At 56.0% G+C, this 27,251-nt stretch overlaps 2 protein-coding genes across 2 annotated transcripts; one reads left to right on the forward strand and one right to left on the reverse strand.

Annotated features, from left to right (window-relative positions):
• The first annotated feature begins 14,324 nt into the window (after window positions 1-14,324).
• CAV3 (caveolin 3) lies at window positions 14,325-19,289 on the forward strand. The gene is made up of 2 exons (XM_082288693.1): window positions 14,325-14,491; window positions 17,282-19,289. The coding sequence occupies exons 1-2, from the start codon at window positions 14,378-14,380 to the stop codon at window positions 17,621-17,623; spliced, it is 456 nt and encodes a 151-aa protein (XP_082144819.1). The 5' UTR covers window positions 14,325-14,377; the 3' UTR covers window positions 17,624-19,289.
• A 1,480-nt stretch (window positions 19,290-20,769) lies between these two features.
• Window positions 20,770-26,379, reverse strand: OXTR (oxytocin receptor). Its single transcript, XM_082288555.1, has 2 exons — window positions 25,309-26,379; window positions 20,770-21,445 (listed from the first exon to the last, which is right to left on the reverse strand). The coding sequence occupies exons 1-2, from the start codon at window positions 26,237-26,239 to the stop codon at window positions 21,204-21,206; spliced, it is 1,173 nt and encodes a 390-aa protein (XP_082144681.1). The 5' UTR covers window positions 26,240-26,379; the 3' UTR covers window positions 20,770-21,203.
• Between the last annotated feature and the right edge of the window lie 872 nt (window positions 26,380-27,251).

A 27,251-nucleotide genomic window follows, 5' to 3' on the forward strand; every position in this document is an offset into this window, starting at 1 on the left:
TGCTCTGAAATGTGTGAACAGTTAAAAACTGACGAGAACGACGCTAAAGAGCTCGAAACCGTGAGTGTTTATGAGTGTTCACACCCTTAAGTGCATGTGAATAGCGCGATACAAAGGAAAGCAAAGCTGTAAAAAAAGGACCTGTTGGATCCTGATAACAGTGTTGCCGAATTTTTCCCTTTCACTGGAAAAAGCCACCAAAACCGCCCAATCCAACAGCAAAGGAAAATCTCGATTCTGTGGAATAGGATAATTTGTTATGCTTAACAGCATTAAACAGTGGGATTTGGGGATTAGCACAGGCGGTCAGAAGCTGCTGCGGCTGTCTGCGAGCGAAGAAAGAGCTGCTCCTGCTCAGAACCGAGTGCCTGCCCCATCGTAACCAACAGGGGCAATTTCTCGTGTATCCTTTACCCAGGCAGTCGGGTCCCTCTGGCATTGCAGCCAGGAGCTGGATTTGGGCGAGCTCAGACCGCTCTCCCGCGGGTCACCCTGTGACAGGATGAACCTGTCCATTATGACACCCGACACCTGAAATCCATTCTGGTTTGGAATAAAAATACAGGATTTGTGATCAAATAGCTAAAATAAGACTCTGGGGTTTCCAGGTCGACATCGTTCCAGCCGTGCTGGCTGGATGAGCATTCAGTGTTTGCTGACCCCACGGCCATCAGAGCCGGCAGCTCTCCCAGGCAGGAGCCACACATAGCCAGCAGGACAAGGCGCTGTCACCCTCTCCCTGACCCTTCTGCCCCTGAGATGAGCCCTTTCCTTCACCAGATGTCACCTCCCCACTGGCTCTGACACCCACCCCTGCGAACAGCTGAAAAACACCTTTTCATCTGAACACAGCACTAAAAACACACCTGACGTGACCATTCTGGATGCTTAAAACCCACACTGAGCTGACTACAGATGGACAGTTCAATAAAATAATATTTACAGATACAGGAGAAGCACTTTCAGCATGAAACTGGCTGATACTAGCCCTTATCAACACCTCAGCACCCCCTCACATGACAGACCTTCAGGCACGTCCTGGCACTCTGCTCCAGCCGTCAGCACTAAAATCTGCCCAGTGACATGGTTGTTTTATCTTTCCATCTCAGTGCATCCCCATCCCATCCAAAGGGACACGGGCCTGGCCACCAGCCTGTCCAGACCTGCAGGAGAGCCCAGCTGCACTCCTGACTTCTCTGAGGTGCCTTTACCATGCAATCACAGACTGGGAATAATTTCTCTCTAATGTCTAATCTAAATTTCTCCTCTTTAAGTTTGAACCCCTTACTTCTTGTCCTATCACAACACTTCCTGATGACTTATCCCAGGAGTGCAAATAGTTGAGGTTTGGTCCTTTGGGTGGGTACAAATAATTTTTAATGGCACTTGCCCATATAAAATGCACAGTCCAGACTATTTCAAGCAGTAAAAGCAGCTCTTTGCCAAAACCAAGTGCTAATCCTTTATCTGGAGCCATTAAAATACAATTATTAGTCCAAGCAGAACAGCAGTGCTTCAAGCCAGGGCCAGAGTTATCTTTTGTTATCATTAAGCCATGAAGGAAAGAAGCAATAAGCATAAAAGTGCACCAATAACTGCTTGTTCTAATGAGTAAAAATAACTCTGGCAGAACAGGCACATGTAGCAGAAACTTTCCCCAGAAATACAGAGCTGCAAATAACAGTGCAGTGAGTTTAAAACAAATGTGTGCTCTGGCATTTGCAGCTGGAATATCAGGATATTGCCAAGCTCTAATGCCACAGAGAGTCAGGTGCTGGTGTGAGAGAGGGGTTCAGCAGGAGAAACCCCAGGAGACACTCCCAAAGCACAAACTGCCCCTGGTGTGCCAGGAGCAGCACGAGTGGCACCCGGCAGGGCAGGTAAGAGACGAGGGGATCCCTGCCAGGGCTCCTGCAGCCCTGAGGGACCCACCCGAGGGGGCACAGGAGCCCAGCAGGACTGCCCTGGGCAGCTCTAATCCCACACACAGCCAGATGCACTTTTCCCAAAGGATAAATTCTTGCCTATTAAAGTCTCTCCTGATGAACCTCACGTTCTCCTTCACTGTTCGGGGCCAGAGCAGCCACTGCTCGGGGTCAGTGCCTGGGGCTGGACACCCCCTGCCAGCGCTGGAACTTGTGTTGGCTCCTACGATTTCAGATCCATAAAACTTCTTTACATCCTGCCGCAGGGAGAGGGGACAAAAGGAGATATTACAAAGAGTGTCTGCAGGATATTTGGGCTCTGAAAGGATCATCCCCACCGGAGTCAGGCACGTGCTCTCCTCCGCTTCAGCACAAACACCTGCAGAAGGGACAGCAGCCTGGAGCTCTTGCAGTGCCGGCAATTGCTTTCTCCCCTTTTACTGCCTGCACACGCACACATCCAGCCCTCTGTCCTAAGGGGCAGGTGCAGCGCATTCCCTGGGGCCACTGTCAGCTTTGCACCGTTCCATCCCCTCCTGCTGAGCCCAAAGCTCCCCGGGCAGGCAGAAGGCTCCGCTGCCTGCTCTTGGGAAAAGCCACCCGTGCCAGGCCAGAGGAAACCACAGCAAACTTCGGCTGCTTCCTTTAGGGGACAAATCCACCAGATCCAACTTTCCGCGAGGAAAACGGGAGCCAGGCAAAGGAGGAGGCTGCTCTCGGGGCCGAGGTGGTGGTTCAGCAGGAGGAGGAGGGGGATGCTCTTTCTCGGGCAGCCCTCACTAGATGGTGCTGCGAGACAGCAGAGCAGCACCGGCAGCATCTCCCTCCGCTGCCGATTTCAGTAGCGCCACAATCCCGCGCGTCCTGCTCCTGCAGTCCTCCGTACTCTATTGATCCAAATTCCAGATAAATAATTCCAGTTTGATAAAACATTCAAGGCTGGCATATTGATTGCGACATCTATTTTTCACGCAAAGCTCCTAGGAGCAAATCTCCAGTCACCTCTATGAAACATTCCTTTCACCTCCTTTAAAGATTCTATAAAAAAGCTTTTTAAAAATACAGACAGTTTCACAGGAGAAAGTTTAAACTCCCAGCCCTTACTCTGCACACGTGCCAAGAGATTTTCTAGACTCCAGCTCCAGCCACCACTGCATTTACACTGTCTAAAACAAAGCCAGAAGTGCTTACATCTGTCTTTACTCCACCTCTGTGTTCTACACCAAGTAGAAAATGCCCGATCATTTGTTTAAGGAGGGATATAACACTGCAGGAAGCACCGGTCCTTTGGGATATTAAGTTCATTCAGGATATTTTAAAGGAAGAGGAGCCGTATCCACGTAACAGCCACAAGGAAGGTGAAATTGCTCCAGACCCTGAGCATTTGTGGTGACACAGCCCAGCTCCAAAAGGTGCCAAGCATCATCCCTTCTCCCTCCTTTGGTCAGGATTTGAGGGCTCAGAGCTCTGGAAATCACACCAGCAATGCAGATTGACAAAAAAAGTGGCATTTGGCCCCAAGCCCCTCCAATATTTGCTTTTACTATAAAAGGAGCCTTGGCCTGTTGATGGACACAGACTCAATTTGGTTCCATGGAGACTGGGAAAGCTGAGGGTTGTGTTTTCAAACACCCTGTTCTGCTTTTGACAGCTCAAATTCCTTTTAAGCCTCACCTCAGGCCCCACGAGCTGTCCCATCTCCAGACCTGAGCAATGCTATTTTAGGCACTGAGCAGTCTCAGTGACAGCCACTGCTCATCCCAGCAGCACCTGGAAGAGCCCAGCAGTAACCCCAGCTCTCTGGTCTTCTGCACATCCCAAGACATTCTTCCTGAGGGAATAAAGCCATATTGTGGCAACCTGGGCCTGGAGAGGAAACCCGAGGTCCCATTGAGCTGTGGATGCCCCATCCTTGGAAGTGCTCAGGACTGGGTGGGATTTTGAGCAATGTGTTCCACTGGAAGGTGTCCCTGCCCATGGCAGGGCATTGGAACTGGATGATCCTTAGGGTCTCTTCCAACCCAAACCATTCTGTGATTTCCATCACCTTCTCATGCTGTGAGCATACCACCAACCCCAGAGGCCCAGGTGAGCACCTTTACCCTCCTCCTCTCCTGGATTTTCCAAGGTAAATTCTTTGCCGTAAGTTTCTGCAGGCAAAACCCCGCAGAACAAACCAGGACCTATTGCAGCAGCTGCCAGCTCCACCTCCAGCAGGTGTTGGGCTCAAAGGCTCAGAGGGTCACTGCTGTTTTCATTTTACAGCCATTTAACAGACAGCAAACAATGACAATACAGTCTCCAAAGCAAGGGCAGTAAGAGGTTGAATCCAAAGCAGCACAGAGCAGCCTGGGAGCTCTGCCTTGGCTCCAGCTGCTGGAACTGGAGACTGGAGCCAAGCTGCAAAACATGTAAGGTGGATTCCCAAAGCAGAGACCTGAAACTGCCCAGAGCTCCAGGGCTGAGACCATCCCCAGAAGCAGGGTGGTCACAAATAGCCTTGTTTTAGTCAAAGAGATGGGATGGCAGGGTGGAAGCACACAGAGTAAAAACGCAGGGAGCAAAGGACTCTCAGCAGACACCTGGCCCTGGGGCACAGCCCCCCCTCAAGCTGCCCATGAGCTACAGCAAACCTGGAACTCCTAACAGATGTGCAAACAAAGCCATCCCTTCTCCCTGCATGCATCCTCAAAGCACTCACACACTATCACTGGGGAAAATTGAGTGGAAAATGTCAGTCTGGGGTTTTTGATTGCTCAGGTTCAGCAGGGGAAGGGCATTTGCAGCCAAGAACGTAGCAAACCAGGCACGAGCACACAAAATATTCACGTGTATTTATATTTCTCTGGGAAAAGAATGTTGGAAAATGTTGCCCTTCTGCTTATAACCACCATGTCCCGAGGACAAATAATTTTGGCTTTTTCCAGGAAAGAGCTCCAAATCAACAATCACAGTAGGGCTTCAGGCTACTCCTCCTCACCGGAGACAGGGTTGGTTGAACATACATTCCCTCCTGCTGGCACTTCCTCAGGAGGGGCAGGCCAGGGAGGATGTGACCCTGCACACCCTGGGTCCCTCAGCTCTCCACCTGCACTGCTGAGATGAGCTGTTGAACCCCAGCTCACGGAGCTGGCTTTTGCCAGAGCAGGGGCACATCAGCATCTCCCCCCAGGACAGGTGAGCCCAGGCACAGAGCCCAGCTCAGCCTCCAGGCTCTCCCCTGCTCCCTCACTCCACTCTTTGCTTTTTTTCAGGGAGGTGCAGTTTGCCCTCTCCATATCTAAGCAGTAGGGCTTAAACGATGGAAGAGGTCAGTCTTCAAAGTGATGAAGCTTTCTTGCCAAATGCTTTTTCTCAGTATAAAAACAGGGGAAAGAATAACATTTGTTCAAGCACATGGCTCTTGCAGTGTCTATTTTTCTGGACTCTGGCACTGTTTGGCCTGAAGGCTGAGCAGGTTCTTCATTAAATACCAACGAGTCTTGGGCCATGACTTTAGAGAGCACCAGAAATAGTGTGTGGAAGGAGAAAAGCAGCATTGTTTTCCTTCCACATATGGAATCCAGTTCCAGAGGGGGATTTACACACGCAAACATAATCCTTTTAAATTCTGACATAGCTGGGATCTTGTTGACCTTCGTCTATTTTTTCCTCCCATCTATTATATCATTAACAATTAATTTTCTTACTCCTTTTTTGGCCATCTTTTTCCTCAACTTCAGTGTGGCTCAGCCAGTTTCTCTGCCAGCCCCCACAGCCGCTCCTTCCTCTCCCAGTGCAGTCGGGGCCATCAGGGCACTGCTGACACCCCAGGTCTCCAGCCCCAGAACAAGGTGGACACATCTCCATGTCCCTGCAGGCCACAGCTTGTCTTGGACATCCCCACGAAGCCACAGCTCTTCTGCTGTGGGACGCACACTCGGGTCCTGCTTAGGCCAGCCCCGAGCAGTGAAGGCTCTTGCACCACCCTTTGCCTTCCCTGGCACCTCCCGGGGGGTCGGCCCTGTCATGGCTCAGGCAGGGGTTTGGTGGCAATTTCCAGCTGCCCCAGTCCTCGGCAGGGCTGTGCTCCCGTGCTGGGCTGCTGCAGTGCCACCTCCACTTGTGCAGTGTTCCAACACGTGTGTCCATCCCACAATGTCCTTCAGATCTGAGATCAGTCTGCAGAGCTCCTCTGTGGTGCCTGAAGGCCATGTAGATCCAAGTCTGGACTGGACAGCCCAGAAATCTCCTGTCCATCGATAAGTGCCCACGGGATGAGGCTCACCTTCATCACGAGGTGTATCACTGCCACTACACAGACTGGCTTGGCAGTGCTGAAGGCAGAGGTCTTTCAAAAAGCTTTAATTTGTGCACCAAGACTGTCCAGCCACATCTGAGCAGCTGCCACACTGTGGCTGGAACAAGGGCCCACTGTCACAGCCCCTCCTGATTTATATGGCACAGTCAGGGGAAGTTATGAATATTAATTCCTTTAGTTCTGTCGTAAATAGTCCCAGTCAGCAACACCCATAAAAATACAAATAGTTCAGTGTTAACTCCTGGAAAGCCCCAGCACAGACCTGGAACAGGCTCACAGATCCCAGCATGGCCAAGCCCCACAGGGGTCACAGAGCAGCTTTACCCACAGCGGAAGGACCAGCACCTCACAAGGTTTGGCTCTTGGGTACTCACAGGTAGACCAAAACCTGTTGTTTTTTCCAGCCCTCAACAGCTTGCCTTGCACTTAAAACATTTCTTCTCCTAGAGCACAGCTTGCCATAAAGAGCAGTTCTATCCATCCCAGAGACCCCGGGAAGCTCTGAGCCAAAATTACACCTCAGGCACAGATGCGAGTCACGGAAGGAGCTGTGCCAGGCCTGGGCACAGACGCTCTGTGACCTGACCCCAGAGAGGCACCAATGCAAGGAGAACACTCCCAGGAGAGCCCTGCCCAGACAGGCATCTCCCCTGGCAGCAGTGGGACGAGGGGGAAGCACAGTGGGGATGGGATTGTCACTGTCACTGCACCTAGGCAAGCTCCATGTGCAGCCTCCTGTGCCTGGCACCCTCTGCTGCAGGCGTTCATCATAGGAACATGGACAACCCGAGCTGAAATCCCCAAAGGCTGTCTGCAAGATAAAGGCAATGGAACAAAATAAACAGTATTTATTCTAGTTCTCCCTTTTATCCTGAGCAGAGCAATCAATAATTTTATGCACTAAATAAATGTTTATTTTAAATGGAATTTCCCTTCTCCATCTAACGAGCCAATATGCACCTTCCACTACTCAGATCTTCTTAGACACTGCTGAAATCACCTGGTTCCTACAACATTACAAATGGGTTTGTGTGCCCTGTTTGCATTAAAACACCACAAATTAGGTACCAGGTACTGGCTATGCTCCAGTAGACATGAGAGCATCCACATTCCTACAGAGTTACAGTGCTTCCTCCACAGACTGGATTTATATCCACATCCAAACTAAATAAATCATGAACCACAGCCCCTAAACCAGCTCACTTATCACACCAAGTGTGAATAATGAAATGTCATAATATTTGCCCAAGACACGTGGTTTGTTTTGCTTTCAATAAATAAGGTCTAGAAGGGGAAAAACAAATAAAAGCAGAGGTAACATTTCCTCTTGATGTTGGTCATTGTTGGGAGTGAGAATGGCCTCTGGGCTGCTGGAGCCAAGGCAGAAACGGGGAAAGAACCCAGCTTGACCCATAAGACACCACCCTCTGCTCAGCATCCGTGGGCTGGGGCAGCTCCCCAGGGAATGCTGCAAACCCAGGACAAGTCTTGGCCGGGGCAGCCAGGCACAGACCTGGCTCAGGGCAGCTGGAGAGGCACCGCTCACACCAGCCAGCCAGGGGCCACAGTTCTGGGACAGCCCTGCAATGATGGGCGGGGACACGTCCTGGAGCAGCATCCCACTGCCTCTGACAGCCCAGGGGAAGAGGAAACTGCCAGTGGGGTTTGGGCAGCCTGCTGGGGCTTCTATTCTTCACCAGAGCAGTTTTTCCAGTCGCACATCATCACATGCACTGCTACATGAGACTTTCCTCTGATGGAGAGGGAGACAGGAAGCTCTTTTCATGTTGCTATATTTGCCCTCTCCAGCCCTGGTTCCAGCAGCTGTCATCATGCTAAGCTGGGATATTAGGTGCTCACAAACTTGTCAGCTTTTGCTTCTGGCTCAAAGTAACCCCCCCTGCCACGTTAGGGCTAATGCTGTCCTCAGGGACCCCCGAGCCCAGCCAGCCCACCCATCAGTACCACAGAAACACAGCCTGGCCATCTGCCTTAGCTCCACAGTTGCCACTTTGGAAAGGGAAGGTATTTGGCAGCCACACTGGAGCCTGAATCCAGCCCAGTATTCAGCTTCTAGACAGGCACTGCCAGAGAGAAGAGAACCACAATAGGTCAGAACAAGAGCAGGATGGGGAAGAGCAGCTGAAACCTCCACATGTAAAGCTCACAGTGCTAGAAATAGGATCTAGATTCTGTGCTGAGTTATTATGAGACTCATCCTGCTCCAGGGCTTGAAAGGATTTTATTTGCAGGCATTAGGAGCCTGCTGGCTGTGCCACAGCCAAGTAATGTCAAACCCCTCTGCACATCTCAGCCACAGGGCAGCCCCCACCGGGGCAGCCCCTTTCCCTCCTCCTGAGCACTCAGGCACCGCTGCCTCACACACCCCTCACCCAGGGCTGGCTCACACAAAGCCCAGCTCTGCTTTCACAGAGAAATTGGACACTGCCATGGGGGAATCTGGTCCTGAAGAGGAGATTTGGAGCTGGGGTTAGACCAGGCTAGGAGAGCAGCCAGCCCTACCCTGAGGGTGCTCGTCACAGAGCACACACAGACACGCTCACTCTCTTCTTACCTTAAACCTGTGCTACCAAGCCCCTATTTGGGCTCGTTTTCTTGCCAGTGAGACAGTTTGAACCACCTGGTTTCCCACTGCATTCATTGTAGCTGGCTAAGAACCCTTCCCTGAGCCATGACTGGGTTCCTGCCTGCTGGCAGTGCCCCTGGTGCCTGGCTACTCATCCTCCGTGCTGAACAGGAAAGCATCACTCTCCTGCTGCCTGCTCTGGATTCCAGAGAGAAACACCACCGGGACAAACGACAGCCCAAGGCAGGTTGGGACCCCTGCTCTAACCAGCAGCACAACTGGTTAACTCTGATTATCTCAGAATACCCCACTGGTTATGTCACAAGTGATAAATCAAGACAAGACTGTGTTTTGATAAGGAAAAGCCAAGTGAGGCTATTTTAAAATGAAAATCCGAAGGAATTCAGAGTGCTGGTGTGAGAGAGAAGAGCTGAGATTAGGAGGCGACATAAACATGAGCTGAAAGAGGCCACTCCAGAGCTGTCCTGTGCCTTCAGCAGGGGAGCAGCAACATCCCGTGAGTTACCCAGAGCAGTTTTCAATCACAGCAGCCTTGGCACTATCCACAGCAGCGCTCTGAAGCCCCTGGCTTGGCTGGGGCTGGTGAGACCCCACTGCTGGACACACCTCCAGCCCTGCTCAGCCTCAGCACCATTAGCCAGGGTGCTCCTCCAGCACCAACACTCCTCCATGCCCCATACCCAGCAGGGACAGTCTCTGGTTCAACGTCTGAAACTCAGCTTTGTCCACAGCTGTAAGGACCTGCTGGAGAGGGAATGGGCTCAACCAGTGCCTGATGGGCTGCATAACAGGAGAAGCAGTGGCAGATGGGGCCTGAGACACCCAGAGCACTGGTGTCATTAAACAGCACTTGGGTGTCTTAATGGGGTTTCATCTCCTCCCAGCTCACCCTGAGGGACCCACACTCCAGACCCAAGGGTGCTGACAGCAGCTGATGCACCTCTGGCATCCCTATGACTCAGAAGAAAGATGGCCAGAGCAAAAAGAAGCTCACAGCTCAAATTAAGGAAAAGGAAGAACTGTTGATCACAGACCACGGGATGAAATGCAGCCTCATGTGGTGTCACAGCTGAGCTCTCCCAGCCTGATCTACACTGAGGGGCTCCATGGCAAATGAAGAACTCATTAAAAAAGAAAGAACTTATAAAGAACAAATAAAGAAGTATTTCCACAAGGACAGCCCAGACTCTGCTCCATGTGGCCCCACACTTGCCCCCCTTGGGCTCACGACTGCAGAGAGGCAGCACCCACCAGCTCCCAGCAGAGCACCCACAGCATCCCACCAGGACCCCCAGCTCCTCTCCCAGCACTTACAGCAGAGACCAGCATGCAGAGGGATTGGTGGTTGTGTATCACAGGGACATGAATCTGATATTCATAGACTTTCTCTCTCTTTTAAAGGGCAAGACTCCTGGTATAGAAACAAACTAAAACAACAACTTGAATGATAAATTACTGTTCTTCTGTACTTCCTCTCTGAAATTTAATTTTAATTGATATTAAACATGACAGAGCTTCTGCTCAAACTTGTATTTGCCAGCCACGATTTCCGCTGCCTCTGCAGAGGTAACACCAGCACATCCCTGCCCTGAGCATCCTCTGTCGTTGGTCCTGGAGGACTGAGGGGTCACCAAAGCGTAAGAGCCCCATGCAGGAGCCAGGACACCAATGCCCAAGGCAGGACTTTCACCCAAGGGCTCTGACACAAACAGCTCCAGCAAGACTGGAGTCCTCTGTGATGCTAACAGAGAGCAGAACCAGGTAGGAAAAGGGCAAGGTACTGGCTGGGATTGAGGGGAGTCGTGGCCTGAAATCCCTGTGAGAGAGGTGGGAGAACAGCAACAGAGAGGGGGAATTTGAGGGAGATGAAGAAGATCCATCCAACTCACTTGGAAGCACACAATCCTCAGGTGTTCTCAAGTTCACCAGCAAAATTGCATTAAACACCCTCACCTGGGGCTTTTGCTCCTCCCCTGCATTTGATCCAATTTGTTTGCTGCAATAATAAATTATTTCTGAGCAAACCCCTCAGCAAAAGCCACAGAACTGGAGGTGCTGCCCAGCACAAACCTCCCATGACACGATGTCAGCACCCACCTTCGTGCCAAGGCTCTCTAAAGCCAGCGCAGGACACAGGCACTCAGTTGCAGATCCATTGGCCAGGTTGGCAGATTTGTACCCAAAACAACACCAATTGCTCCCCAGCACCACCAAGGCCAGCCGTGGGTTCTCCTGGCACTGAGGGCAGGCTGCAGCCTCTGGCTGCACAGGGAGATACCCAAGGAACCCCAGGCAGGACCACCCCACACCACTGCAGCGAGAGGTAACAGATCATTAAAACCAAGCTTTAGCCTATAACAGGTTATCACAGGAGCTGAAAGATGCTCATGCAAAGAAGGCAGGGAGGCAGATTTGTGCTGTTTTAAAATAAAAGATGAAAGGAGAGCTCTGCTCCCAGCACTGCAGGCAGAGCTGCTCCCTCACCCTCACTCCCATCCAGCAGCACATGGCACTCACCTGGAACACTCCCTCATTTGCTGCCCCTTCAGAAAAGCTGAACTGAGTGAAGGATTAAATCCCCCGAGGTCAGGATTTATGCACAGAGCCATTGCTCCTGCTTTGGCCTGAGCCCTAATTCACCAGCATCGCTTCACCTGGCTGTCCTCTCTCCCCCAGAGCACACCACATCCTCTCCCAGGACTCCATAGAAACACTCCCAATTTCTCCTTCTTTGCTATTCCTTCACTGCAATTCTGGTCTGTTCATTTTCACAGTAGCTTTGATCTGTGTGAGCTTTATTTCTGTTTTATTCTTCTCTGCTCAAGAGAAATAAATACATTTTGCTGACTGGGTCCAAGCAGCAAGTTATTTATCTGACTTCTAGAAGGCTTCCAGGTCCACAGTCCCAGTCCTACAACCTGCTCAGGTCTTGACAGTCTGTTCCCAAAAGCAATGTTCCCACTGAGAGCATGTACAAGGCTGGTCAGGGCAGGGGCAATGGTGACTGCTTGTTTCTGCAGAGGGAAATGTGTCACCCGGTGTCTTAACAAATGTTCTCACAATGAAAGGTTTGGATTTCAGTGAAAAAAAACCTTCCATGGCATCCCTTTTGGGGCAGATCTGTCCAGCAGAGCACATGGGGGGACGGGAGCAGCACTGAGCAGGTGTCCCCTGCTCCTGCCTCCGCTGTGTATGTGACTCCACTTTTACACCGTGTCCCATTCACAGCCTGAAAGTACTCGGAAATACATTTATTTATAGCACCTACAGTGCAACAGAATATCCCCCTCCCTCTCCTTGCTGCTGGAGACTTTGGCTACCTGCACGCTGCCCTGCGTGGGTGCGCATTCCCCTCCTCCCACGCCCGGCCCGCCGGAGCCGCCTGCGCGCTGGGGACAGCACGGAGCAGCCCGGCCCGGCCTAAAGACAGGGAGTGACTCATGCCCCCAGAAATGCCCCACGGAGGAGGGGCAGGGGGGAGTGCCCCGACACCCCTCCGCCGCCCTCCGCCCGGCCCGGGGCAGCCGGGGAGAGCCCCGGCCCTGGGGAGCGCAGGGCCCCGGCAGAGCCTCCGGGTGGGAGCGGCCCAGGAGAATCGGGGAGCAAATGCCCGAGGCCGCAGTCCCCAGCGGGCAGGGACAGCCCCGCAGAGCAGCTGCGCCTCCTAAATTGGGGGCTGGCTCCCGGCCAGGGCAGCCGCAGCCCTGAGCTCACACCAGAGCCGGCTCCTCGGCCCCGACGCCGGGAAACAGCTGATTTTGCTAAAACACCCTGCACAATTCGTGCTGAGCCACTGAGCAGCAGGGCTACAGAGCTCTGACAGACAATCCAGCTGTGACCAAGCAGGTCTGGCCTTGGAGCTGCTGCCCAAAATCTTGGAGTGTGGAAGGATTTTACCTCCAACACCAGTCTGTGCTGTGTTAGGGACCTTCCAGCTTCTGTGGAGTAGCAGAGGGAGATGCAGGGATGTGGAGTGGGTGCCATCAAAGAGTTTTCCAGTGTCCTTTTGCCCAGAAGAGGGGCATTGATGGGCACTCCTCTCCAGAACAACCTGCCAGATTTACACTCACAGCCCCACGCTCATGACCCTTTCCAGAGTTTGTCCCCTCTCCACAGTTTGTCCCCTCTCCACAGGTGCCCCGCATGCCTTTGCAGGATCCTGCGGGTTCACAGATTTTCACACCCCAGCGCTGCCCTTTCTCTCCCTGCAGAGGGAGTCAAGGAGGTCTCTGACAAGCTGCATTCACCTCAGTTTCAGCCGTGGATGTGTCACACCCAGGGCATCTCCACATCAGCTTCCACCGGAGCTGAAATCCCAAGGAAAAAACAAAAGTTTCCAGACTGAGGCACCAACCTGACTCCAGAAAAAATAGTGGAAAAAAAGGAGTTGGAGGAGGCTGGCAGCCTTAGACCCACAGTCAGGCTCAGCCAGACCTTTGCCATCACAAGTTTTCAGGAAACATGAACATGTCCGAGACCTGCAACACCTCAGCCCAATGAAGGAACTCAATCCCATTTCTGCTCTGTATTCTATCAGCCCCAAGGGCTGAAAGCTCCAGGCACGGAGCCACGAGGGTTTGATAAAAGCAGCACTGTCCAGGCACTGATGTTTTTGGAAGGCAGCAGAGCCTTTTGCCTTAAAATACCTCCCCTGCCATGCCAGCCATGCTCACGGGCTCCACGGTGGCCCTTCCACATTCAGCACTTGTGTGGGCACCTCCAGCCTGCTCAGGGAGCTGCCCATCCGTCCCTCTCCACCCATCCTGGGGGGGACACATAGCCTTCTCTCTCTACCCCTATTTTTTGAAGTGCTTTTTTCACAAAACCTTTACTTTTGAACAAATCTTCAGATCATGAAAGCCAAGAGCTCACAGGAGACATTGAGGAGGATTAGCAAAATACAGCCCAAGTTAAATAAATTTTCATTAATGTACTAAGTATCCCTGGAAGAGAAATTCCACCCACTCTGGTTCTGTGGGTTGGTCTTGGATTTCCTCAAGTTTCTGTGGATGAAAAAGCTGGAACCTAAGGAATCCAGGCTGGCACCACAAGCCTTCTCCTGGGCTCTGAAGGGACCCTGAGGAGCGCTGGCCATCCCAGGACAATGTGGATTCTCTGGATGATATTTATAGACATGATTCCTGTCTCCCCAATCACTCAGATCCATAAACACCAATTTCTTTCAGGCTTTTGAGGACTTTTGCCCCAATTTAGGCATTGTTTCCCCCACACAAGGGTAAAATCCCCCCAGCACAACTGGGCTGGGGGGGCTGCACACCCACCCCTGCCCTGGCTCAAAGGCCACCAGCCACCCACGCACATGCCATGCCCCTGAGATGACAGCACAGGGGCTGGCCCCAGAAAAGCCCCTTTAAGGGACACTTCAGGGTGGCCTCGGCAGTCAGGACATTAATTTTAGCCTGGAGCAGTGCCAGGAGAGCAGGGCAGCTGCTGCAGGCGGGGCCAGTGCCTCCCCCTTGCCCTCCCCGGGTCCCCCCAGCACAGCCACAGTCCCCGCTCCGCTCCGGGGCCGGCGGAGCAGCCATGGCAGAGGAGCACAGCGAGCTGGAGGAGAGGATCATCATCAAGGACCAGCACACCAAGGAGATCGACCTGGTCAACAGAGACCCCAAACACATCAACGAGGACGTCGTGAAGGTAGGGCTGTCCCACACTGCGCTCTAGAAGCGCCACTGGAACCAGGATTTGGGTGTCAGACCTTGGTCTGTGTTTGGCTCGACCCAGCCGGTGCTGTTGATCTTTGTCCATGTGCCCCAAGAGGTGCCATCTCCAGGGCTGTGGGGAGGTGACAGCCCTGCTGGCTGGGCACCCAGACACTGGTGGGGTGGCATGCCTGGCTCCAGTTAATGCCATATTTCCCATTCCTTGAATGGGCTCTCCAGTTTCATAACGGCTTGAAAATTTATGGAGATGCCTTCCTTTGTACCAGCAACTGGGCAGCCAAAAATAACACAGAGATTAAATATCACTGATTAAAAGGGATATTGGGGAAAGGCTGCTGGCCTTCAAGACACAACAGCCTCCGTACCGGATTGTTTGATGTACATTGTCATATTTGTGGAAGATTGTTCCCCCAGGGCAGCCCAGAGGTGCAGCAGCTCCCGGCTCCCTCCCTGTTTCTGACCAAGAGGAATTCCCATTCTAACTCCGGGGCTTCCTCTAGACTCCCTTAGAATTGCAAACAAAATTTGTCTCTGTTAGCCAGAGGTAATTCCAGCCCAAAGGAGAACCACAGGAGCTGGAAGGGTTTTGCTAAAACTGTGTTTGTGATGGTCACACCAGAAGGGACAGCGTGCACAGCACTGCTCACACAGGCTCTGCAAAGGGCCGTGACCTTGGCAGCACTTGGATTTGGGCATTAAAACATCATTACAGCTACAACCAAATGGCCAAATTAAACTCCCTTGGCTGAGCTGTGACAGTATCGCTGGGCTCCTTTCTGGCATTCTGAGACCTGTCTGCCCAACACCTCGGCATCCCAAGCACATTCCCAGCACCATGTCCAGCATCTGTGCCACTCCCTGCCAGTGCATCCCACAGCCTTGGCCTGGGGCTTGGACAGGTGCCAGGCCAGGGGAGCAGCCCTCTGCCATGGCAGCAGGGACCAGGAGAGCCCTCAGCCCACTCACCCCAGGGCCAGGCAGCGCTTTGGGGCACACACCTGCTCCCCAGCTTGGGAATGCCACCAGCTACTCCTGGAGGACAATGCCAGTGCTGTCCTAGCCACCCACAGGCCTCCCACCAGCCCCTTTTCCCCAACACACCCCTGCCTTTTCCCACTCCAGAGTCGCCAAAGCCTGAAGAGACCTTCCAAGCTCCCCACTCCCACGGCCACGCTGCTGCTCCACCAGCACTGGAAGGCTTCAGAGCTCGGGCTCCTCAGCATTCCTCCACCCTAAAATAGCCCAGCCGATCGAGCTGGGGCCGGAGGGCAGAGCCAGCCCCGGGACAGAGCACAGCTCCCCCTCCTCCTCCCAGGGACAGCCAGAGGCACACTCCAAAGCCCCGGGGCATCCAGGAGTGCTCTGGAACACGGGGAGCAGAGAGCCAGCCAGCAGGGGAGCAGGGAACTACAGTGCTGTATTTGATGAAGGGCTCACCTGGCCACGGATAAACATCCTGAGCATCACAAAGCAACAGCCAGAACTTGGGATCACGTTGCAGGGGTGGCACTGGCCACAGAGGCTTTGCAGAGCTTCACAAACCTCCTCCAAGCACAGCAACAGAGCAGTGCACAGCTTTTCCAACCTAAATGGTCCCACGATTCTATAAAGGAGCAGTACCTGCGCATGCTGGTCCCTGAGCCTCTCCAGGCATTGCCCAGGAGCCAGAATCAGTCTGAGTCTAAAGCTCCACTGCTCCTCCAGATCCACTCCCACTGCGATGGCAGCAAAACAAGCAAAGAGGCAGAGCCTCTGCTTTTATATCCTGCTGCTCCCTGCATTAATTGATCCCTGATGAGCTCATCAGGCAGTTGGGCAGTAACCTGGGCTAGTCCCCAGCACACCTGGACTTTCCAGGGGCTGCTGATGGAACCTCAGGACCAGCTCTCAGGGCTGCTGGCTCCTCACTCATGTCAATGCTTCTCCCAGCACCTCCTGCTCACTCCAGGAAATTAAAGATGACACAGGGTGATTTTGTGAGCCAAGTGCTTCCAAAAGCAGAATGGATATTGTAATTTCACATGAATGTACAGACACATCAGCTGCCCAAGGGGAGGCCAGGCTGGATTTTAAGGCAAATAGCTCAGCTTATCTCTTCCCTAGAAGTGAGTTACACCCAAGGAGATCTCTGCATGGAGTTTTGGGGAGTGTGTGCCACTCAGAGACACCCCCTGTGCCTGCACAAACAGCATAGGCAGGGCTGAGCCCCAGCTCCCTTTCCCAGGAGGAACATGAACAGACAGCACTGAGCACCTCATTCTACTGGTATAAATAAATAATCCATAAATCCAGAGGGCTGCTGGATCTTTGTTAGCACAAACACCTTCCCACTGAGTGGGCAGCCACGTCCCTGAATGCTAAAAAAGAGCAGGAATGGGCTCTGGCTGCCTCTGCAGCCAACACTCCCACGCACAGCTCCTGTTCCAAGGGCTCCCGCCTGGCCCTCACACCTCACCCCAGATCAGGGGATGGGGTGGGCACTGTGAGCCCCCGGTGCTGGAGTCTCAGCCGTGGGTTGAGCCCACCACTGTGCTGCCCACAGGCTGTGGCCAGGCAGTGCTGGGAGCCCTGAGGATCTCCCATCTCCGCAGGGGCTTGTCCCTGCTGGGGGTGCAAGGATCCATGGATCCACCCCCAGCACAGTCCCCACTCTCCCCAGCCCCGTCCGTTTGGCATCTGCTCCCACCTTGTGCAGCCCCTCCTCCTTGCATCGGGGCCTTTGCTGACCCCCAACCTCCCCTATGTCCATCTGCTCTCCTCCCAGGTGGATTTTGAGGATGTGATAGCTGAGCCTGTGGGAACATACAGCTTCGACGGCGTCTGGAAAACCAGCTACACCACCTTCACCGTCAGCAAGTACTGGTGCTACCGGCTGCTCTCTGCCGTCCTGGGCATCCCCCTGGCCGTCGTCTGGGGCTTCCTCTTTGCCCTCATCTCCTTCTGCCACATCTGGGCAGTGGTGCCCTGCATCAAGAGCTACCTGATAGAGATCCAGTGTGTCAGCCGGATCTACTCCCTCTGCATCCACACCTTCTGTGACCCCCTCTTTGAGGCACTCTCCAAGATCTGCAGCAACGTCCGAGTTGCTCTCCGGAAGGAGATTTAGGTCCTGACAGCTGCCCCAGCAGCCCTTGCACAACCCCCTCTATGCAGGCTCCCTGCCCTCGGGAGCAGGGACACCCCTGCCTGGTGAGGGACCTGCACATGGACACCCCTGATAAGGGAACTGGGCATCACAGCAGGACCCCACAGCAGAGCTGGCTCTCAGGGATGCTCTCTGCAGATGGAGGCAGGCCCCGAGGCTGCTCCTTACTCCATCCCAAAGCCAGAAGCCCATCATGGCTCAGGGAGCAGCCCAGACAGACCCTCTGCCCTCCAGGACCCCTGGGAGCTCCTGTGGGAGAGACGGCAGCACCTCCTGGACCACAGCCCTGGGCCACAGCCTGCAGGTGCAGGGCAAGCAGTGAGGCTGCAGAGCTGTTGCTGGCCACCAACTAAACCCTGCCTGCTCCTCCATCCCTTCAGGCTGGGAAGGCACTGACAGAAACTCCCTCACAGGAGTTGTTATTTGTGGCAAACAACTGCTGTTGTGGGAGCTTCTGCATTAAACTGCTGCACAAAACTTTTAGGGATACAATAGCTAAACCAAACTTTTTTCATGTGTACTTGCATTTCAGCCAAGCTGTGAGAGCCAGACCAGGCCATGCATGACGTGTTGTGTCTGCTCTGAGAGCATGAGCTGATCCTGGGTCACTGCCAGCTGCAAACCCGCTCGTGGCACTTTGATGCTCAGTTATGCACTTAATTGTGGAGCATTGTTCAGTGCCATGGGCAGGGCACGGGGCAGGACAGCGCGGGTGGGACCCAGCCCTGTGCATGGCCCTGAGCGCTGGGGCTGCAGGAGGGCAGGGGGGACACCGAGCCTGGGGAACCTCGCTTGAGCTGGGCTCTAAGCAAAGCTGGGGTTCGTTCTGCAGGGACAATCCTCACTGCACAATTGCTCAGTCACTGCCGAGTTTGCTCCAGCCGCAGGCAGCAGCGTGTGCATCCCGCACGGGCAGCGCTGTCCCTCCACTGCGTCCTGGGATGGAGCGAGGAGGCTGCGGGAGGGGCAGGACCGCACCGACCCTCGGGCTCTGCCCGACAGGGGGGACTCACACCCAGCCAGGCCCTCCCTCAGCATCCCGGGGTCGCCCTGATGGGTGGGGAGAGCAGAGGAAGGAGCCTCTGCCGGGACCCTGCTGCTCTGGCTCCAGGGAAAGAGGAGTGAGGGGCGAGAGGGCCGATTCAGAGCTATTTCCTGCCCTGTACTGTCAATTAATTTGCCGGTCCCTCTTCCACGGAGCTGCACTTTCACTTTGAGGCCCTTGAACACTCTTTTGGCTCCAGCCTTAAGTGCTTTGCTGAACCAGGGTCCAGGAGGTCTCGTTGTTCAGAGGCTGTTCTCAATTGTGTCCATGTGCGCCTTTCCCTTGGCTTCCAGCAAAGACTTGGAGCCAAAGGCTCCTCTAGTGCCATGCCAAGGACGAGAGGGAGCCAGGTTTTCTACTGGAGCTCTTCCAAGGGCTTGGGATTGCATACTGCTGTTACTCCATAGCAATGTGGTACCCAAGCTCCTGCAACATCAGGGCCCAAGAAGGATGGAGTGATTAAAAAGAAAAATATATTTAGGTATTTATAGGGGGGAAAAAGTCTCAAAAAAGACTTCACCATGAGCATTTTTTGTGGGAATAAAAATAATTAAAATCAATTGTATAATGGGCTTATTACTACTTCTAATTTTGTTGTTGTTGTTGTTCTAGTAGTTCACTGCCTGAACCCAAAAAACCCTGAAATGCTAATGCCCCCACCACATTGCTCTCTGGGCTCCCAACACTTGGGGCACACCTGTCAGCACCTCTGTTTCGCTTTTGACCCTCCTGAAAAGCCTTTTGGCAATGCATTCCCCTGGGAAACTCATGCTCTCCCTGTCCCTGCTCTGCCGCAGCCTGGGAACAGTGCAGGAGCTCAGCCGTGGCACCACTTGGCTGCAGCACCTCCAGGCATGGGGCATGGCCCTGCCTGAGCCCCAGACCACCACCAGAAACTGCAGCCAGGGCTGGAGGGCAATTCCCCGTGTCTCCCAAAGCTCCCTCTCTTCTCCAGGCATCCGTCCCAGTAACATCTATTGCCATGTTCTCTCCTCCCCGGCAGGTGGAGGATGCACCAGGCCCTCAGACTCTCGAGACAAGGAGACCCCTCCTTCCTCGTTTTGTGCGGGAGTTAGTGACTCTCAAGGAGAAGGAGGTGGACGTGGGAGGAAGATGCTCTATAGTGTCCTGAGGATTTCAACCAGTCAGCAAATGTGCTGAGAGCTCACTTGGAGCTCCCACCAAAAAAAAAATCAAAGGAATGTCAGGGTAGGAAAGGTGCAAATAGACCTGCTGGTGACAGTGAAAAAATAAAGGACACATTTAAATGTATTTTTCATGTTTATTCCCAACATGAAAGGCCAAATTACATCACCGTATGAGAGCCCCAGCTGTGCCCCCTCCAATGCCCATGTCACAGGCAGCTCTGTGCCGCCGGGTGCGGATCCCAGCGCTGGGGCAGCGCTGCTCCGGCAGCGGCACCGCGGTGAGCGCAGCTGGGAGTGTGCGGTGCTCCAGCCCTGCTGCCCACCGGCCCCCTTCGTTCCCTCAGCCCAGCGCTCCACCCACGCCTCCCTCCCACCTTCCACCAGACACAGTCAGAAAACTTTATTTGCAGTTTTTGTCAGCAATTAAAATCCATGCCGTGAGCATGCCCTGTGCGCTAGAGAGCAAGCGAAAGGCACTGGAACCTTCACGGGATCTGCGCCGACCCCAGAGCCAGGCCTGGTGTCGGGGACGTGACGGGACTGTCCCTGTCAGAGCCCACGGAGCCCAGCCCGGATCCCGCACACCCGCCCGTGTGGAAGCTGCTGAGCACGCTCGGCCAGGGCGTTCCTGCCCGGATCCCGGCCCCAGCCGTGCCCGCTCCAGGCTCCTGCCGACCGTCTGCACGGCCTCGCTGGGGATGAGGTCCAGAGCTGGGGTGGGGACACTCGGGCGACAGCGCTGTGCCCTGCAAGGCTGGTCCCTGTTGCCCGCCAGGATGCCCTTCTCTGAGCCCAGGCAGGGGGAGCAGGGCTGGCACGGTGCAGGGCTGGCACGGTGCAGGGCTGCGGGGCTGCGGGGCTGCGGGGCTGCCTCTGCCCCAATGGCTGCAAGCGAAGCGAGAGCGCCTGTGCTGAGAGCGCGGTGCCAGGAGCCGGCATCCTGCAGGACCGTGCTGCAGGTGCAGGTGGGACAGTGCCCAGCCACGTGCCGGGGATGACACCCATCACCCTGTGCTGCAGCAGCCCCTTCCATCCCATGTGGTGCGTCACACCTGCCCCAGCAGCACCCGGTCGCTCGGGACAAGACCTGTCCCTCCTGGTGGCATCCCTAAGCCACTGATGTTAGCGTTTGGGGCTCAGGAGCGAGTTCCTGGTGTCTAATCCCAGCCTGAAACTTGGACACAGAATTCCTGCCCCACTCCCGTCTCAGTGAAATAAGGCCCTCTGTACATGCTGACAGGCATATATACACCTATTTATAGACCCCCTCCTCGTCCGGGCACAGCTTGCCACAGGGAAGCACTGGAGGCAGCACAGCAGAGGCACAACGTCCTGGCTGGTGATGGCCTCACGTCGTGGACGGCTGCATGAAGCTCCTCTGGCTCGTGCTCCTGCAGCTGAGGACGAAGGAGGAGGAGTTGCTCTTCTTGCCCAGGTCACACGCTGGCCGCGACTTCAGGTAGCGCGTGGAGCAGCAGAGGAAGCGGCGCACGAGGTCGTGGAAGAGGTGCCCGGTGTAGAGCATGTAGATCCAGGGGTTGCAGCAGCTGTTGAGGCTGGCCAGGAGCATGGCAATGATGAACGGGGAGGCTGCGAGACAGAGGCACGGCAGTGTCAGGGCACGGCCGCGCCGCGGTGGCCTCTGCCGAGAGCCCCAGCCCTGGCGGCACCGCGGCACCTCCTCCCCGCCAGGGATGTGCCCCCGCCCGCAGGAACACCATGGGCAATGAGAGCTGCTGCGGGGCGGGGGGCGAGCCTCCGTTCCAGCACCTTAGGTTTAGGTTTTTTCCCCGCATGAGCTGCATTTCCCTGCTCCTGCTGCCTGCCCGGCGTTACCCTGGAGTGCCTGGCCAGGAGGCAGAGCTGCCCCCAGCAGCACCTGCACAGTCAGCCTAGTCTAAGGTGCCAAACCCGGGAAAGGGACCGCGGCCCTTGGAGTTGCCGTGGCAAAGAGCAGGACTGGGAGCAAGCAGAGTCGGTGGCTCGTTTTTCCACACCGGTGGTTGATTTGAGGCAGACTCTCAGCTTCCAGCTGCTCGGGCTGTGGGACAGCCACAGTCCCCAGGTCACGGGGCGTCCCCTGCTCCTGGGCTGTCCCCACTGCCAGCCCAGCAGCCCAATGCTCTCCCAGCACCTTTCTCCAGTCATTTTTCTTTCCCTCAAATTAATTTTTCCTACACAGCGCTCTGCCAGGAAAGACAACAGCCATTCCCGCACCGCAAATGAAGTCCGGGAGCCTGGCATCCCCCGGTGTTGGGGGGGATGGTGGCAGTGCGGTGCCAAGACATCGAGTCTCTGGCTGCTGCTCTCTGTCCCCAGAGCAGAAAGTACCCACTGTCCCACCTGGGAGGTTGGATCAGCGCCTTCTGGTGACAAGGGGATGGTGGGACGAGCATCTGCCATGGCACCGAGACAAGGGGGGACATCCCCTCCATGAAGTGGCTGCTGGTGGAGATGGAGCCTTTATCCTGCTCCCTGTGTTCCAGCTCATCTCCTCAGCCCCTCTGCTGCCAGAGGACGCGCCAGCAGCGAGGATGAACATGGCTGGTTTGGCTGTTCTGGTCCCTTCGTGCCTCTGCAAAAATCCACTGGCAGTTTTTAAACCAGTGAAGAAGTGTGACTATGTTAGCTTCCAAATTCACCTTCAGCCAATGGATGCGTAATTCCTGCTCTTGTGATGTCTGCTCCAACTACTTTTAATTTCAAGCATATGCTAAAAAATTATTCCATGGGGAATGGTTACAAATCCCAGGCACAAGACCTGAAATACATCACAGCGTTTCTATCCACTTAAAAACATCCATCCAGCCAGGGCTGACTCAGCTCTTCCCTCTCTTCGGGAGGCAAATTGAATTTCAGGGAGCTTACCGCAGGGCGGGTCCGGAGGGTGGGCTGCTCTGCTCCCTGGCTGGAACACCAGAGACCCCCGAGGGGTGCTGCAACCAGCAAGCTCTGTCCCTCAAGGATGTCCCCTCCCCCCGGCACTCCCCGCTCCTGGGGATGTCCGGAGCGGTGGGCAGGGGTAGAGGCTGTGCCCCAGCAGGGCTGTGGGGGCTCTGCTGCAAACACCCAGTACAGGAGCGGGATGGGATGAGGGGCTCCCCCATTCTCACACACTGCCTGGGGCCATCGCTCACAGCCCACGTGTCAGGGCTCCTGCCCCAAGGTGAAGGGACCGATATAACATCATGGTGCTTCACAGCCCTGCTCGTGTCCTCACAGGCGCCTTGAGCCGACCGACTCCGAGCTCGGAACCCCGCGTGTGCTCCCTGTGAAGTGCGGGCAGCAGGAGCCTCTTTCCAACCCGCGGCCAGTGCAGGGTCCCCGGTGCTCAAACCAGCACCTGGATCATAACGTGCAGCTCGGACCCACCTTACAGGGGCTTTGGGGTGTGTGGCCGCCTAGGGGGGGATGGATCTCTGCTGCCTGGCCGGGGAGGCAGCATCAGGCTGACAGCCCTGCCCTTCCGGGGCTGCCCCACGAGCCCGGCACTGCAGCCGGGCTGCGAGGAGCGAGGAGCTCACATTTAGGCACCTTCATGTGCCCCATCAGCCACGGGGAAGGGACACGGAGGGGCTGCAGCGCAGGGGCTGGCGGGGCTGGGGGAGTGGGGCCGTGCAGCTGCCTGGGACCGGCCCCGTCCTGCTGCCCACCCCGCTCTGCTCAGGGCAGGACTGCAGCCTCTGCGCCGCCCTGGCCTCGGCTTATGGGCCTTGTTCTATAGAAGCGAGGAGAGCAAATGAAGTGGATCAGTGGGAACAGGGCGAGCCCTCCCTGGTTCTCCCCTCGCTAGCGAGGGAAGGAGGGCGCTGCCTTGTTCTCTTTACAGCCTCATCTTTCACCCTGCACATGCCGACCGCATCCTGCTGAGGTGGGAGCCCAGCTCCGAGCGGTGTCAGGGTTTCACCCAGCACAGACCAAGCTCCGTGCATCGCTCTGCTCATGCCCGAGTTCTGCGGCTCGCCACGCTCCGGGATGTGGCACACGGGATCAGGGGGCAGGGCCCCTGTTCAGCCCCCTCAGACTTCACCAGGACTCAGTCAGGTACCGAGAGACCTGCCCTCACCAGGGACACTCTGTAAGACATCCTATGTGGAGAAAGCACCACACTTTCTAAGGAGGTGACTGCTCCCTCACCTGCCCTTGGGATCTGCTGATCACCCCCAGTGCAGCTCATGGGGGTGCAGTCGTGCCCCCATTGCTGCTGGCACCCAGGGACCCCTGCCCTCCCTCTCCTCTGCCCTTTCCGTGGCTATGCCCACACAGCTGTGAGGTGAGGAACAGCCACAGTCTCTTCCCAACACGGGGTACACCTCTCCTGCACCCCACCACGCTGCCTGGCCACAGTGTCCAAGCCTCAGTAACGGGAAGGGGTCCGGGATCAGGGCAAGGCTGTGGGAACGCTGCAAGCAAAGCCCGTGTCCTCTGCAGAGAGGTCCGGCTGTGCTGCTCCCCCCTCGTGCCTCCGGGCAGCCAGCAAGGAGGAGGAGAGCCTGGGAAGAAGGGCTGGGGTCTCCCAACACTTGTACCCACCCCCTGGCTTTTCCTCCCCATGCCGTGAAAGCCTCCAGCAAGTGCCCTGGCAGAGCTCCCACCCTGTGCCGCAGCCACGGGCTGCCCGGAGACAGGAACGTGGTGGGGACAGGAGTGAGGAGCGTGGAACGGCTCGGAGGGCTAGAGAGCCCCCTGATACCTTAAAGCGAAGAGGGGAGAAAAAAGAAAAAGGAAAAAGGAAAAAGGGAAAAGTGCTGCAAGGCCGATGGCACCGTGTGAGAAAGAGAAAGGTTCCCCATGCAGCCAGAAGGATTGGGACAGACAAATCCTGTCTACCCCCGCTCCACCAAGGGTCAGCAAAGCAGCAGAGGTTTGGGTGCTGCCGAGATTTGGATGCTGGGAAGGGAGGGGCAGCTCTCAAGACTGCAGGAATAAAACACAGCATGAGGGAGGGCTGCTGCTTCACCCCAGAGCCCATCTAGGAACTAGAAGTTTTGATCAGCCTAAATCAGGTGGAAAACCCCTGGAGCACAAGCCATATTCCACTTCTCCTGAAATAAATGGAGCAGAGAGAAGCAGGAGAGGCAAAGCACACCTGCCTGGCTCCGGCTCTGTCCAGCCCATGGGAACAGATGCACATGGGCTGCAGGACACGGGGTTTTCCACAGCTGTGTAGCTGGGATAGGGCTCGGGAAGGGCAGAGTGGCCAGGCTGAGCAGCCGTGCCCTGTGAGCTGCCCCTGAGCCACAGTGGCCCTGAATTTGCCAGGACTGTGGTAGCCGTTGACCCGGGAAAGCTGCGGCTCAGCTGCCTGTGGGGGGTTTATCCGTGTTCAGGACTTTCTCCCATCTCCCTCCCACCCGCCCAAAACCAGCTCGGAGCAGTTTCTGCCGTGGGAGTCCCCGGGGCACTGAGCGGAGCCGTCCAAGCACACCAGGGCGAGGGAGGGGAGGCTGTACCTTCCTGCGGCGCGTTGGTGTCCCACACTGACCACATCTGCACGAAGAAGAAGGGAGTCCAGCACACTATGAACGCCAGCACGATGATAAAGGTCATTTTGACTGTCCGGATCTTGGCTTTAGAGATGAGCCTGGTGCTGCTGACCCTGGCAAACACCATCCCTCTGCGGGAGCCTGAGCCCAGACCCACGTTGGGCCCGTGAGCCGTCTTCAGCTTCACGTTCTGCCAGATTTTGAAGCTGATTAAGCCGTAGCAGATGCTCAGCATCAACACAGGGATGATATAGACCATGAGGGTGATCCAGGTAACATAGGCTTTCGGTCCCCAGGGCTGGATGAAATCTGCCCAACAGTCATAAACCCCGTTCCCCACATCCCTTAGAGAAAATATGTGGATCTGAGGGATGCTGACCAGCAGGCACAGCAGCCAGGTGAGGAGGACAGAGACCCGGTCAGCTCTCCTGTGCAGGGACCTCAGTGGCTGACAGATGGCCAAGCACCGGTCCAGGGACATCAGCAGGAGCATGTAAGTGGAAGCGAACATTCCCACTACCTGCAAGTACTTGATCAAGCGGCAGAGGAAATCTGGCCCATAGAACCTGAAGGTGATGTCCCAAATGAGCTGGGGCAGCACCTGGAAGATGGCCACGACCAGGTCAGCGATGCTCAGGTGCTTCATGAAGAAGTACATGCGGGAGTGCTTGTGGCGGGTGGTGTGGATGGCCAGTAGCACGCACAGGTTGCCGGTCAGAGCAAGGAACAGGATGAGGCACAGGACTGTCACCTCCACCTTGGCCATGTCCTCGTTCCTCTTCAGGGGGTCGGCGGTGCTGTTCCTGCCGGCGCTCAGGTTCCCCAGCCGGAGGCTGCCGTTCCCCAGGGAGCTGTTGATGGTCCAGGTGCTGCTCCCCGCCAGGTACAGCTTCTCCATGGCCAGCGCCGGCCCGCATCGAGCCTGGGGCAGGGTGAGGGCAGAGCGGACAGAGCCTCTACCGATGCGTTCCTGTGCGGTAGCCGGGTGTCCCCGCCGCTCTCTCTCCGTGTCTCCTCGATTCTCAATACTCCACCGCTCTCCGTGTCCCCCCGTGCTGTGTCCCCCGCCGGTCCCCTCCCGGCGCTTCCGTCCCCGCCGTGCCGCCCTCTCTGCCCGCCGGTCCCTGTCCCCGTGCCCCGGGTGGCGGCTCCCCGCGGCTGCTCCCTGTCCCCTCGCCGGTCACTCGGCGTCTCCGCCGGCTGCTGCCCCGCGACGAGCCCCGGCGCAGGGGCCGGGCGAGCGGCGGGGGCGGCGGGCAGAGGCGGGTCCCGGACCGGCCCCTCGGGGCCCGCCCGCGGCCGCTGGCCCCGCACCCGGACCCGCCTCAGCATCTTCCCCTCGCCCTCCCGGGAGCGCGGCCGTTCCCGCACCCGACCGGCGGCACCGGCTCCCCTGCAGCCCCTCTCCTCTCGGGCAGCCCCGGCACCCCCGCAGCCCCTCTCCTCTCGGGCAGCCCCGGCACCCCCGCAGCCCCTCTCCTCTCGGGCAGCCCCGGCTCCCCCGCAGCCCCTCTCCTCTCGGGCAGCCCCGGTTCCCCGGAGCGGTGCCGCGAGGGGGAGCGGCGGAGCGAGGCCGCGGGGGTGGGCGGGGGCCGCCAGCGCACCCGATAGACCAAAGCCCCCCGGCATCGCGTCTCTGGGCAGACAACGGAGGGCGGGAGCACGCACCGGGCTCACCTCCCCAGCACAGCCCTGCCCTGCCGGAGCTGCCTTCGCAGGACGCCCAGGGAAGGGTCCCCCGTAGCTGTCAGCCCGGCCTCGTCCAAAGGAGCAGGCTCAGGCGTTGGGCACTTGGCAGCTAACACACACAACTAAGAGCTTCCCTTTTCCTTCAAGGGGAACATTTCAAAGTATTATTTCTATGAAATAAGGAGTGGTAGGAATGTGTGACACCGTTTGTCACCAGCTCA

This window comes from Coloeus monedula (assembly GCF_965178545.1).
Source record: "Coloeus monedula genome assembly, chromosome: 11".
Classification (NCBI taxonomy): domain Eukaryota; kingdom Metazoa; phylum Chordata; class Aves; order Passeriformes; family Corvidae; genus Coloeus; species Coloeus monedula.